At 42.4% G+C, this 12,933-nt stretch overlaps 1 protein-coding gene across 1 annotated transcript in view; it reads left to right on the top strand.

Moving 5' to 3' along the window:
* The window catches only part of EPC2 (enhancer of polycomb homolog 2), a 42,892-nt gene that overhangs the window by 21,853 nt on the left and 8,106 nt on the right, over positions 1 to 12,933 (top strand). The window contains exons 4-10 of the mRNA XM_054070348.1: positions 2,156 to 2,362; positions 3,143 to 3,291; positions 3,557 to 3,689; positions 6,199 to 6,390; positions 7,201 to 7,290; positions 7,882 to 8,027; positions 8,126 to 8,469. Coding sequence (XP_053926323.1) covers positions 2,156 to 2,362; positions 3,143 to 3,291; positions 3,557 to 3,689; positions 6,199 to 6,390; positions 7,201 to 7,290; positions 7,882 to 8,027; positions 8,126 to 8,469 — 1,261 coding nt within the window. The remainder of the gene's footprint in view (positions 1 to 2,155; positions 2,363 to 3,142; positions 3,292 to 3,556; positions 3,690 to 6,198; positions 6,391 to 7,200; positions 7,291 to 7,881; positions 8,028 to 8,125; positions 8,470 to 12,933) is intronic.

Raw genomic sequence — 12,933 nt, 5'->3', positions numbered from 1 at the left:
CTTTGCATATACCCCTGTTCTGGCCAACAGTTAAAGCAGTTCTGGTTACCACTTTTCAAGATGAATTTGCATCCTTTTTGTGCTGGTTTCATCTTTCATTGCTCAAATAATGAAGTTAACTGAAAGATAGTTTTCTAAGATATTACAAGGACGTGGATGTTTCTCTTCAAGCAGCAGCTCTTTCTCTTTCCCTTATACGTAGAGGTCACTGAAGCCTTACAGAGAGGTGACGAGTGTTTTGAGCCCAAAGTGCTCATTTAAGGAAGCCTGTGACATAAAAGTTGTCACGCGTACAGGAGGCACTGTACTTGATTCTTACACCATAGGCTCCCTCTTGAAGGTGAGGTGTGTAAGGAGAAGTCCCTCTTTGTGGGTGAAATTTTTATGGGACTTCCTCTGGAGTACTTTCTGCCTCACTTCAGAGATTGTGTTTGTGTTCAAGTTCCTTGCCCTGCTTTTGGGCTACAGAAAGTTCTCAGCTGACATCGAGTAGCTGTGTCCTGGGCTCTGTGTAGGGAATGGTAAGATGGGACGGCTCTTGCAGGATATTGGAGCCTGGAAAAGACAGGGTTCTGGCTGCCTGATAGTTTCCCTCACAACATGGGGTTATAAAGTTCTCGAATGCCACATGGGGCTGCTGCACAATTCACTCATTTACGGTACTTACCTCTGAAATATAAAAGGATGCTGGTGGGAATGCCTTCCCCACAAAGGAGAAGGCTCCAGACCTTCCTCTTGGACACCTTTTTAAGCAAGGAGCGTAAGGACACTGTGTCAGTGTTACTGGTGGTGCTTGCAGAAACAAGCATGCAGACTCAAAATTTACCTTCTCTGTGTGCTCAAGGCAGAGGCCATTTCTTTTAATAAGAAATGTGTTAATAGAAAAAAGGGAGCAAAGGCCAAACAAGACTGCGATTATTTTGAAGCAGACTTTGTGCCATCACTGTGGATATTAAGTTATGTGTTAGCTACACACAGTCCTACCAACTCCTGCCTTTAGCCAGGGTGTGCTGGTGAGCGCCTGTGATGGATGAACTGGGCTGAGGTCCGTTCCAGACAGAACAGGGCAGTGTCACGGTTTGAATGCTACAGGAGATCATAAGCACAGAGGGATTCATCACCTCCTTTTTATTTTTTCTTTCTTTTAAAAACAGTTTAATGTTTTCCTAATGTTGCTGTAGATTGTAGGGGCTTTATTCTGTTCTGGCTGGAATTAATACTTACATAGTAGCAGTGGTTATGCTTAGGATATCCTTGTTTTTCTGAAATTTATAGTTTCTTTTTCTGTTTATCCTAACAAGTTTGACGTGTTGCAAAACTGCAAATTTAAGTTGTTCAGTTGATATTTTCCAAATTAGGGGGAAGTTGAAGTGCTGTCTAATATATTTTAAGTGATACTAGTGAGATGGATTTCTTTTTACTTAATGTATGGAATAAGGTGATACGAGCATGTTGTACTAGTTAGTTAATGATGGGGTTTGCTTTTATTTAGTCTGATTTTCATATAGAAAGCTGAGCATAAAGAGGAAAAAAATTATTTTAATTGCCTGTGTTTAACTGCCTCCTACTGAAATGCCTGACCTAAGAGGTGTCTCTGTGTCCCCGTGTAATAAACAGTCATCATTTTCTATCACAAAGCAAACATTTTTGGAGAAAAATCAAGAAACTAGTTTGCTTCAGAATATATTCTGTCTACAGTAAAATATCTTCTAGGGGAATCAACATTAAACAGCAAAGAGTTGTACGTAAATAATGGCTAACCAAGAAGAAACTTCTCTTTTTTTTAGGGAAAAAATAGTCAGTCATGACCTGCAGACTGTAGTAAGTGCTCGTCCTGTGCTCGTCATTGTTTCAGACTGTTCTCATGTTCCATGAAAACCTGATGAGGTTCTAGGCTGTTGTGTGAAAGTTTGAGAGATGGCGCTTCTGGTTCAAGGCGCAAGGATGCAACTATATATGTGGCTTCAGAACACCAGCTGGTGGCTGAAGTACTTCAACTTAGATCGATATTACTTCCTCCCTTTACTCTCTTGTGCTAGAAAAGAATCCAGTGTACCTAGAAGGTGTACAAGAGGTGTGAATGCGTGGTGACTTTCTCCCTGTGCCACTACCCTCCCCCATCTCAACTACACCTTTTTGGATTTTTCTCTTTCAGCTTGTAACACTTCAGGAAGCGAAATTATTGCTAAATGAGGATGACTACCTTATCAAGGCTGTGTATGACTACTGGGTAAGGAAGCGTAAGAATTGCAGAGGGCCATCTCTAATCCCCCAAATCAAACAAGAAAAGAGGGATGGCTCCACCAACAACGACCCTTACGTTGCCTTCCGCAGGAGGACTGAGAAGATGCAGACCAGGAAGGTAACTTATCAAACTCGGCTGGTTTCAGTTTGTCATTTTGAATCCTGCAGTGATAGGAAATCCTTTTGATTCCTGTCCAGTGTTTTGTCCTGTGGTATCTGCAGTTACTGCTGGGATTGTCTCTAATAGTCACAATACTGGACGACATGGCTGTTTCAAGCCTGCTGAATGATGTAGTCGGTGTGTAATCCATCAGGTGTTTATAAGCAATTTACAGCCCGCTCATCTCCTGGAAAGCTGAGGCTTGTGGGGCAATTTCTAGGTATTGGCATGTATTGCAAACAAGCAGCTGTGGGACTTGCTGGATTACAAACTTCTCCCTCTGTGAAAAAGGGGAGACAATTTTCCATTCGCCATGTAGTAAATAACTCGGTTTTTGTGTTTGTAATATAAGTTTGAACTACAAAATCTGTAATTACTCAGCATCTTATGTCAACTTTGTACATGTACATAGGCCTTACTGTGTGCAGCTTCGAGGTGGAAGAAGTGTTTTAGGAACAAAGTCCTGAATTCTTTGTTCTGCCAAACTGCCACCAGGTTGGGATGGAATGGGAGCAGAGAAGCATGGGAGGGAAAGGCCTGAAAAGTTCTATTTCAGCTTAGTATTAAAAGTTTTTGTTTGCTTTTTGTGGCTCTGTTTACCAACAGGTTATACTTTAGGAAAAGTTTCTTCCAAGCTACTCATGCTGTTCTCACTTGCAGCAGCATTCCGTAACTTTTTTGTTAATCATGCCTCCCAGGTTTTGCTTTTGACTTCAAATTTGTTTAATCTTCCTCCAGAATCGAAAGAACGATGAAGCGTCTTACGAGAAGATGTTGAAGTTAAGAAGAGAGTTTAGCAGAGCCATAACAATCTTGGAGATGATTAAGAGAAGAGAGAAAACAAAACGCGAGCTGTTGCATCTAACATTAGAAGTTGTGGAGAAAAGGTAAAATAGCAGATTTTGTCTGTGAGAAGTCCTTGATAACACCAAGGTTTTCATTTTCATCAGATAAAACACATCCTGTAATTTGTTTCTTAAACCTCTGTGGGTGCTTGTCTTCTGCACACATGTGGGGCTGAAGGCTTATACAGTGCCATTCACTTCAGGAGCTGGAACAGAGAGGTTTTCTGCAGATTGTGTGACTGTTCTGTGTTTTTCAAACACTCCCCAGTGGAAATGCAGCTTTATGCTTTTAATCATATATTTTAAGGTACCATTTGGGTGATTACGGAGGTGAAATCCTCAATGAAGTGAAGCTTAATAGACCTGAAAAAGAGATGAGCACAACTCCATCCACTCTTCATAATGGAAACCATCATAAAGTTCAAGAATGTAAAGTCAAGGTAAGCCTTCTGCTGCCAGCCTCTTGTTACTGGTTTTGTCGTTCCCTTGGATTTACCCTGTGGATGTTTGCATTGCAAAACGGAGTAGGAGGCTGCCACACAGAGAAGGCAGGAGAGCAGGGGACAGCTATGCTTGCTTCCAGCATAATGTTTGTTGCCTTTCCCACCTAAGTTGTGAAAGGACGGGCTGGCATTGCTGTTTGTTTCTTTGAACAGCAGCACCGTACTGGTGTTCATTTTCCTTCTCGAGTCTCTCTCTTTCCTCTTAAGGTGATGTAAACCTGATGTGTTAGGTGGACATCAGGGCTTCCGTGAGACTGCAACGTACAGGGAGTTATTGTTCCTTTTCCCTTCAGAGGGAGACTGGAGCACTGAGTTGTTCTGATAGTGTTGTCTGTGAGCACCAGCTAGCCCTCAGTGCAAATGCAGTCCTGGAAATACAGGATTTGACTGAGTTACAGCTGGAATGGCAAAGGATTCAAGAAACTGCTCTGAGCTGTGTCAGTGATCTTTGAGCAAGGCACAAGGATGCAACTGTTTTGTCACCCTGACGGCTGAAAAAAATTGCAGGCAACTAATGTTTTAGAAACCACTTATTGGAACTTGTAGTGGTTTGTTGTTCCCAAGGCCCGGCCCTTGTCAATAAACTGAGTAGGCGCCTTTGTATCTCCCACTGCTTTGCCTTCAGTGTTAGGTAAGTAGCTAACATAGGAAGGTGGAAGAAAGAGTGTTTAAATTCAGGAGCCTTTAATTTCTGCAGGGAGATGGAAAACTGCCCTGAAGGAGTAAGTACAGAAAGATGCAAGGCCTGAGTTGCTGTGTGTCCCACACCAGTTCTTATGTCACTCTAAAGCCAGCAAAGCCATGGAATGTGGCACTTAATGCTACTTTGACAAAGTCTTCCTTTACACTTTTTGAAATCTGTATGGAAACGCAGTGAATCTCGTTTTATTTCTATAATTGACCTCGGTAACATCTGGAGAAGCAGTCATGTAAGAATAATCCATAGCTAAAAATGGCAAACCTGTAATGGTTTCTCTTTTCTTGTCTCACAAAGAAACGTAGTCCACTCCAATTACATGAAAGGGAGCTCTGCGTCTTCTGTCTCTGTTCCAGTCCAGTGCCGAATCGGATCACAGTGTTTTGTGTCCACTTTGTGATCTTCCTATGGGACAGTGTCTGCCTCTGTGCAGAAGAGAATTGAATACTTATTTGGAGAGGCCCCTGGTTAGCTGTGACTGGGACTCTCTGTCAGTTAGGTGACATGGGGTTCCAGCAGAGTGAAGTGGAAGATAGCAGTGTGGCCATGAGCAGCTTAGCTGTGAGCAGCAGCACTGACAAATGCATCCATCTCACATTTCATATTGTTAAAATTACTTCATAAGGATAAGGTTTGGGGTTTTTGCAGTTAATCCTTGCACTAATTGCAAAACTTACTGCTTCCAATCTTGGTGTAATTTTATTATTGCAATGGTTCGTTTGTCTTGTTTCTACTTCTTCATGTCCCATTTCCTTTAACGGTTCCTTAAGCCGTAAGCATCTTTTCTCCCTTTTAGGAGCTTCTTTACTTTTAACAAACACAACCCCAAACAAACCAGTTTCCATATCATCATTGTGTTTAAACTCACTGAATGGAGTACTGGACAGAGAAGGGATAAAGCCTGATGTCGTGCTGTTAATGTGAGAGGGTAAAAATGCACCCAGCTCTGAGTAACGGAGTGGTTTTGAGGATATAACCCTAAATCCCAGTTACCGAACGCTGGGATGCGAGGCCCCTTTAGAGTTTGCCCTTCGCAGCCGCGACGCCTACTGGTGACTGTGGGCTCTGTGCTGTTCTCCTCCCCCTGTGAAGCTGGAGTTGATTTCAGCAACAGTGGTGATTTGGGGGGATTTTAAACACTGTTCAAAACTACACTGGCTTTTGGTTGTAACTGAGAAGCTGGAAAGTGAAAACATCCTGCTTCTAATTTAAAGCTTTGCAGTTTAACAGTGTTTGTGCTCAAATAAACAGTTTTATGTGGATGGAGCTGCTCACTGCAGAGGGATTCTGTTAGCAACGTCTTAAATGGCAAAACTGGATAACATTGCATCTTTTCAAAAATACAAGCTGTCTAGCAAACATGAAACAAATCAAATAATTTCTTTTGAACATGTCTGAGCAGTTCAGGAAATTGCAAGTGCCTGCCATAAAAAACAGATTTTGGAGAGTAATTCGAATAGGATTTCCAATTGGAATCTGAGTGCACTGTAGAGCAGGGTCCCTCTTCAGCGGTTGCATGGCTCAAAAGCTGTCACTTTGTTTATTTATAAGTATCTGTAAAGACCTTCAGAGGTAAAGTTCTGGGGTGTCCACAAGTTTTGTATAACTGGTATATTATGTGTCTGAAATAGCCTGCAGATATTCCATATTGAGGAGGTTTAGAAGATAAACAGTTACGTCTTGAAGCATGAGACAAGAAAAGGTTAATTATTTCTGTTAATTGCTTTCTTTTTTTTTTTCCACAACCAGCATTCTCATCATTCATCTCTAAAGGAGGAGGTATCAGATGTTGTACGTCAAAAGAAGAAGTACCTAAAGAAAGCTAAAACAGAGTGTGCAGTCACTCCACAGCAGCCCTCAGCCGAGCCCTTGCCCGTTATCAGCAAGAGCGATATTAAACAGTACGACTTCCACAGTTCAGACGAAGATGAGTTCCCGCAGGTAATGCTCTGTTAAAGATTCTCAGTGTACAGGAGGTAGAGATTTTAGTGGCCAGTCTAGCTCAAAATGGAGAATAACTCCCTTGGACAGTGGATTTATACAGAGATACTTGCATAAACTAGGAGTTTTTCTTCTCAGATATGCTTTGGATAAACTTCATAGAATCATAGAATGGTTTGGGCTGGAAGAGATCCTAAGGCCCACCCGCTTCCAGCCCCCTGCCATGGGCAGGGATGCCTCTCACTGGTTCCGGTTGCTCCAAGCCCCATCCAACCTGGCCTTGAACCCCTCCAGGGATGGGGCAGCCCCCACTGCTCTGGGCACCCTGGGCCAGGGCCTCCCCACCCCCGCTGTGAAGAATTTCTTCCTCATGTCTAATCTAAATCTTCCCCCTTCCAATTTAAAGCCATTATCCCCCGTTCTATCACTCCAGGTCCTTGTAAAAAGTCCCTCCCCAGCTTTCCTGGAGCCCCTTTCAGTACTGGAAGCTGCTCGAAGGTCTCCCTGGAGCCTTCTCTTCTCCAGGCTGAACAACCCCAACTCTCTCAGCCTGTCCTCATAGCAGAGGTGCTCCAGCCCTGGGGTCATCTTTGTGACCTTCTCTGGACCTATTCCAACAGTTCCATATCCTTCTTATGTCAGGGATTCCAGAACTGGACACAGGATTGCAGGTGGGGTTGGGTGAGAGCAAGATCCCACTTGCATTTAATATATGAATATAGGTCATATTTTTTATTATGCAAGTTTATATAATAAGATTATGTTATATGAATGTGGCAGTTAGGTAAACTACTTCACTTTCTGATCTAGGTACCCTCACCAGTATCAGAAGCAGAGGAAGAAAATGATCCTGATGGACCATGCGCTTTCAGGAGAAGAGCAGGATGCCAGTATTACGCTGTAAGGCTGTCTGCTTGTTGGAGTTAGTGTGGTGGTTTGGGGCTTGTAATTTTTCAGATATAGGTTTGCACAATGGTAATGTAATGTTTCTTGTTTTCCCACTCGCCACCAAAGCTTTGATTTGAGGAGTCAATAGACAGTGGGTTTGAGTTGTCAGGAGAGGTTTTTCTCATTGTACTCTCTCCTTTGAGAGATTTACTAGTGGGTTGTTTAAGCTATGCTTGTCTCTCTGCCACTTTTTTCTTGTGTGGCCTCCCAACTTACTTGTTCTTTCAGTTTGGGTGAGTTTTTCACCTGTTGATTGCTGATCCAGTCCCCTTTTCTGCTCGGCTCTGAAGAGTGAGTTGAAGTTTCTCTTGCTTAGAGTTTATCCTACTGTATTTTTTTTTTCCATGACATGAAAGTTGATTTTGTGGCCAGCAGAAGTCAAGGTGACTCAAAACTTGCATTTTCATTTGTTTCTCTTGCTGTTGAGAAAGCACATTATTCAACAGCCTTAATGTTAGCCTTTTGGAGTTCCTTTAATTGCTGAAGCCACTTGAGTAGACCTGCAAACGAGTGCAAAATGACCTTTTCTTTTTTTCTTTACAGCCTCGTTTGGACCAAACTAATTCTTCATATGAGAACTCCGAATTGGCAGAATTGGACAAACTGAGGTTCAGGCATTGCCTTACGACCCTTACAATTCCAAGAAGATGTATAGGATTTGCAAGACGACGAATTGGCAGGGGTGGAAGGTAGGGTTGCATTACTTTTACTCTTTATTCCCCTTCAAAAGGTAAAAGTATTAGAGACAGTTAAACTAACACGTTTTATTTCCATCCTCTTTAATCAGGGTTATAATGGACCGAATATCCACAGAACATGATCCTGTCCTGAGGCAGATTGACCCGGAAATGCTGAACAGTTTTTCAAGCTCTTCCCAGACATTAGACTTTTCTTCTAATTTTTCACGGACCAATGCTTCCAGTAGATGTTGTGAAAACAGACTGTCCCTTTCCGAAATACTAAGCAATATCCGATCGTGTCGACTGCAGTGTTTTCAGCCAAGGCTACTAAATCTACAGGACAGCGATAGCGAAGAATGTACCTCAAGGAAACCAGGGCAGACTGTGAATAATAAAAGAGTCTCTGCGGCATCTGTAGCTTTATTGAACACCAGCAAGAATGGCATATCAGGTAGGCAAGGATTTGGATTGCTCTGCAACTTACAATATTGAATTCTGGTGCTTTTGGTTTGGAACTGGCTTGATAACATGTTCAGCAGTGATGTGTGCCTAAACCAAAGAGACAAGCTAATTGATTTGTATTTCTTAGAATATACAGAGATTTTGCACAAACAATCCCCATCCTCTGACTTTTGTTACGGTTTGAGTAGAATCTTGATGAAGTGCTGGACTTCAACTTCCACAGAGGGGAATGGCTGTAAATTGGAAGGGGGAAGATTTAGATTAGACATTAGGAAGAATTTCTTCACGCTGAGGGTGGGGAGGCCCTGGCCCAGGGTGCCCAGAGCAGTGGGGGCTGCCCCATCCCTGGAGGGGTTCCAGGCCAGGTTGGATGGGGCTTGGGGCAACCGGATCCAGTGGGAGGCATCCCTGCCCATGGCAGAGGGCTGGAAGTGGGTGATCTTCATGGTCCCTTCCAATCCAAGCCATTCAATGTTTATTCAAAGCAGGGATTCTGCTCCTGTTTAAGGATTGCTTAGGTGTGATGAAGTCTTACGGACTTTAACTGGTCCGACTGTGTTGAGGGAGATAAAAAATGCAAACAAAATCTGTAAACTCCAAAGAAAAGCAGTTGGTTTCAAGGGAAGCAGTGTCAGTTTTGTTGTTGTTTTTAAATCTTGCCGAAGCCTTTGGTTAGAGCAGCCGTGAGTCAGTAAGCGTACGGAGCAGGTGTGCCAGAGTCTGCAAACAGCCCTTTCTGTTGATAAGTCTGTCATAGTAAAGACGTTCACAGTGGAAGCATCCAATGATGCACCTTCTCTGTTGATTTTTTCAGGAAACCACCGGCTGTTGATTAAGTGCGATAGGAGATGGCCTTTCCCTTTAAGTGTCATCTCTAACTCTCATAGCCAGTGCAGCCACCTCTTACCGTTCAGCTTTGTGGCGTGATAGATGCAGACAAGCAAGACAGCCAGTCACATAGAAAACGGTTTGGCATTAAACAAAACAAGTTTTTTGTTGTATCTTCACAAGAATATAAAATACACAAAATCCTTCTGATCTGTGTAGGCTGTTTGTTAGCAATTCGGGTATAGAAGCACTGAAGTTGGAATAAAAGCCACCAAAAGAAGAAATTGCTTGAAGCTCATATCAAACTTTAATCTTTACATTGCTTGCTTCATGTATCAGGAGTTGTAATTGCTTCAGTTTTAAGTGTCACTCCTTCATGATTATGAAAGGATGTGTGGGTCTTTAAAAAGTTGGACAATTGGAGATAACACCAAAAAGATCTACTGACAGCCTGAGTGTTTTCCTGCTCTGTTGCGTACATACAGAAGTAGGTATTGTAAAACAAGATAATTGGATGTATTTAGATATCAATTAGATATACATTATAAAATGTATATCACAATATATATTATATAATCTGTATTAGATATCTATTACATAGATCTGATACATCTCATACATAAGTATTTCTGATATAGATTTTTTATTACATTGGGTATATTATGTAGTACGCTGATTCTGAATTCCATAATTAACTTTATGTGCGTGTGGAATGGAATGGTCCGTCTCTCTTAAAGCCAGGTAAAAGGCTGGGTACTTAATTTTTATTGACATATCTCTAGAATTCATGTGTAGGAGTGAAATTTCTTGAAGACAAGAGCATTTTTCTCTGTTATGGTTTCAAGACTGCCTGTGAGCTTATTGAGCACCGCCAGTGCAGCACTAACATAAGCACAGCAAATTCACTTTGATAACCTACTTTTCAGTGTAGTCCTTGCAACCTGTATATTCTCTCGTGAAAAGACTTGCACAAGAATGTTTTTCTGCTATACGAAGAGGACGGACATAATGTGCAATGGTCATATTTTGTATAATTCTTTTTTTGTTAGGAACGTGAAGGGCTGGAGATTTGCACCCGTAGCAGGAAGGGGCAGTTGTGTGAGATGGGGTTGTTAAACATCCAGAGATGGCTTGTGAAAGCAAATGCAGCAAGTGGAAAGGAGTGCGAGTACTGTTTGTCAGAGTTCAGGAGGTGAAACGTGGACCGTAAGCTGTAAGGAACAACCATGAATTTGCTGGTAGCTCTATATAACAAGAGCCAGTAATGCTGCAGGATTTCTGTTTGCATGAATGAAGTGTGGGGACACCAAGGTAAGGCGTCGTGGTTTAACCCCAGCCAGCACCCGAGCGCCATGCAGCCACTTGCACCCCCCTTCCTGTGGGATGAGGGGGAGGATGAAAGGAGAGGTAAAGCTCGTGAGTTGAGATAAAGACGGTTTCATAGGAGAGCGAAGCAAGAGAGAATGATAATGGTAATTGTAATAAAAGAATACACAAAGCAAGTGAGGCACGATGCAGTTGCTCGCCACCCAATGACTGATGCTAGATCTGGTCCTGAGGAGCTATCTTCCTCTGGCCAACTCCCCCCAGTTCTTGTGCTGAGCGTGTCACCATACGGCACAGAATGTCCTCTTGGCCAGGCCGGGTCAGCTCTCCTGGCTGTGCCCCCTCCAGCTTCCCGTGCAGCTCCAGGCAGTAGAGCGTGGGAAGCTGGAAAGTCTTTGACTTGGGAACTTAGCTGCAACTACGACATCAGCGTGTTATCAATGTTATTCTCATCCCAAATCCAAAACACAGCACTGTTCCAGCTATTAGGAAGATGATGAACTCTGTCCCTGCAGAAACCAGGATATCGGGAAAGTTGCTTCAAGAGGTATAGGCTAAGTTGATTTTCTCCATAGAATTTTTCATGACAGTACAATAAATATCAGTCGATTATTTAAGGATCAGCTTGATGTGAAACTTTGAGGCTTTGAAATCTGCTCTGGGGTGAATTTTATTTCCTCTAAGGGTGGAGTCTACTTACAAAATTGGGAGAATATTTTGTGATGGAAGCTGCTATATCAGTTTTTAACAGTAAATGAAGGATTGAGTGAAGGAAAAAGGTTGAAGAGATTGACAAATCTCCATATTTACCTTGAGTCTAAATGAAGGTGGCAGCAGAGAATTCCAGTGGTAGAGGAAAGGTGGCCCATCATTAGAAAGGCAAAATGAGAACAGCATTTGAGCAGTGTATTCAGAGAAAGGCCTGCAGAGAAAGCAGTGGCAGTAGTTAAACTGATCAGTTTTGGTTTTCTTTTAGTTTAGAGAAGGCTTGGAGTTGCTTGCTTTGGTTTTTGGTACACAAGAATTACAGTTACCTTTGTTATTTTTCACTTCTATTAATAAAGCAGCTCTTGCTCTGGTATTTCCTCAAATGCCAGGCGTTGTATGAACAGAAAGACAGCCGTACTTTAAAACATGTGACTGGCCTGTTGTTGAAAGTGCCTGACTGGTGCGTGAATAATGAACCTGTCCATGAATAAAGAACCACTGCGTCAAGCTAAGTTACTCTCCTGCTCGCATTACAAGAACTGCAAGTGAGATAACTGAATTTGAACTTTAAAAGACAAGGTTGCTGAAAGGATCTGATCCCTTTGATCAGTTGTGTAAGCTTTGTGTAGTTTTACATGTTGTATCTGGAAAAGTAAGCTGATTTTCTTGACGGAGACGCCTCCAGAAGAATTGTGCTTAGGCTAAAATGAGGTAAACTGGTGAACTAGAGATCCAGCTGATCGTCAAGGACGACGTTACAAGGTATTTGTAGATGGTACTACTTAAGGGAGCTAAGTAGTATGTAACCTGCTTGCTGAATTCCTGGAGTGCAACTCCCTGGTTTGGGGAACTGAAGAAAGAAGCAGGCTTCAGGCACCATCTTCCACAATTTGGAGTGCAGTTGCTGTGTTTGTTTGGCTCCCAGGCTGCTTCAGCTGCAGCTCCAGTGACCAGCTCAATAGTTACCTGTTTAGTTTCCAGGTCCCCAGGTACAAAAGACAACTGCAGGTGATGGCATTCTCCCTGGAAGAGTTTTGCCTATGGAACAAGCTTTTTTTCCTTTAGGAGGCATTTTCTTCTGGAATTAAATACCATGGAGAAGTAATTAGATTAATGAAATACCAATTTGGGGGCAGCCAGAAAGATGATCTTTGATTAAAGCCTTCAAATCCTAAGAGAAGTGACATAATAATCCAAACCAAAGCTGTCAAGGAGGAGAGGAGCCTGGAAGACTTAATTTCACATTGACTTTTTGCCATCTTCTGTTGTAATATTTCAATAGGCAGGCTATAGTAAAACAAAATACTGATATTTGGCAGTGGAAGCTTAAGTTGTGGTAAATAGGACCTTTTTATAAGGAGTAGAGCACGTGTGTGTGACTGTGACCTGAAAGACTACTTTGGAACATCGTAAAGGTTTGCTAATTTTTGTCTAGGACCCTTCAGTTGTTGGAGTTGGCAGAAGCAAATGATACTGAATGTGCTGACGAACGTCTGCTGGTTTATAGCAAGAGTGCAGTCTGACCACTGCATTGATACGTGGTGCTAGGGCAGGAACCGAGTAGAATTCAAACGTGTAAAGGCAGAACAAC

This window comes from Cuculus canorus, chromosome 6, assembly GCF_017976375.1.
Source record: "Cuculus canorus isolate bCucCan1 chromosome 6, bCucCan1.pri, whole genome shotgun sequence".
NCBI classification, from domain to species: domain Eukaryota; kingdom Metazoa; phylum Chordata; class Aves; order Cuculiformes; family Cuculidae; genus Cuculus; species Cuculus canorus.
Note: the sequence above shows the minus strand (reverse complement) of the source record. Positions and strands in the feature narration are given on the sequence as shown.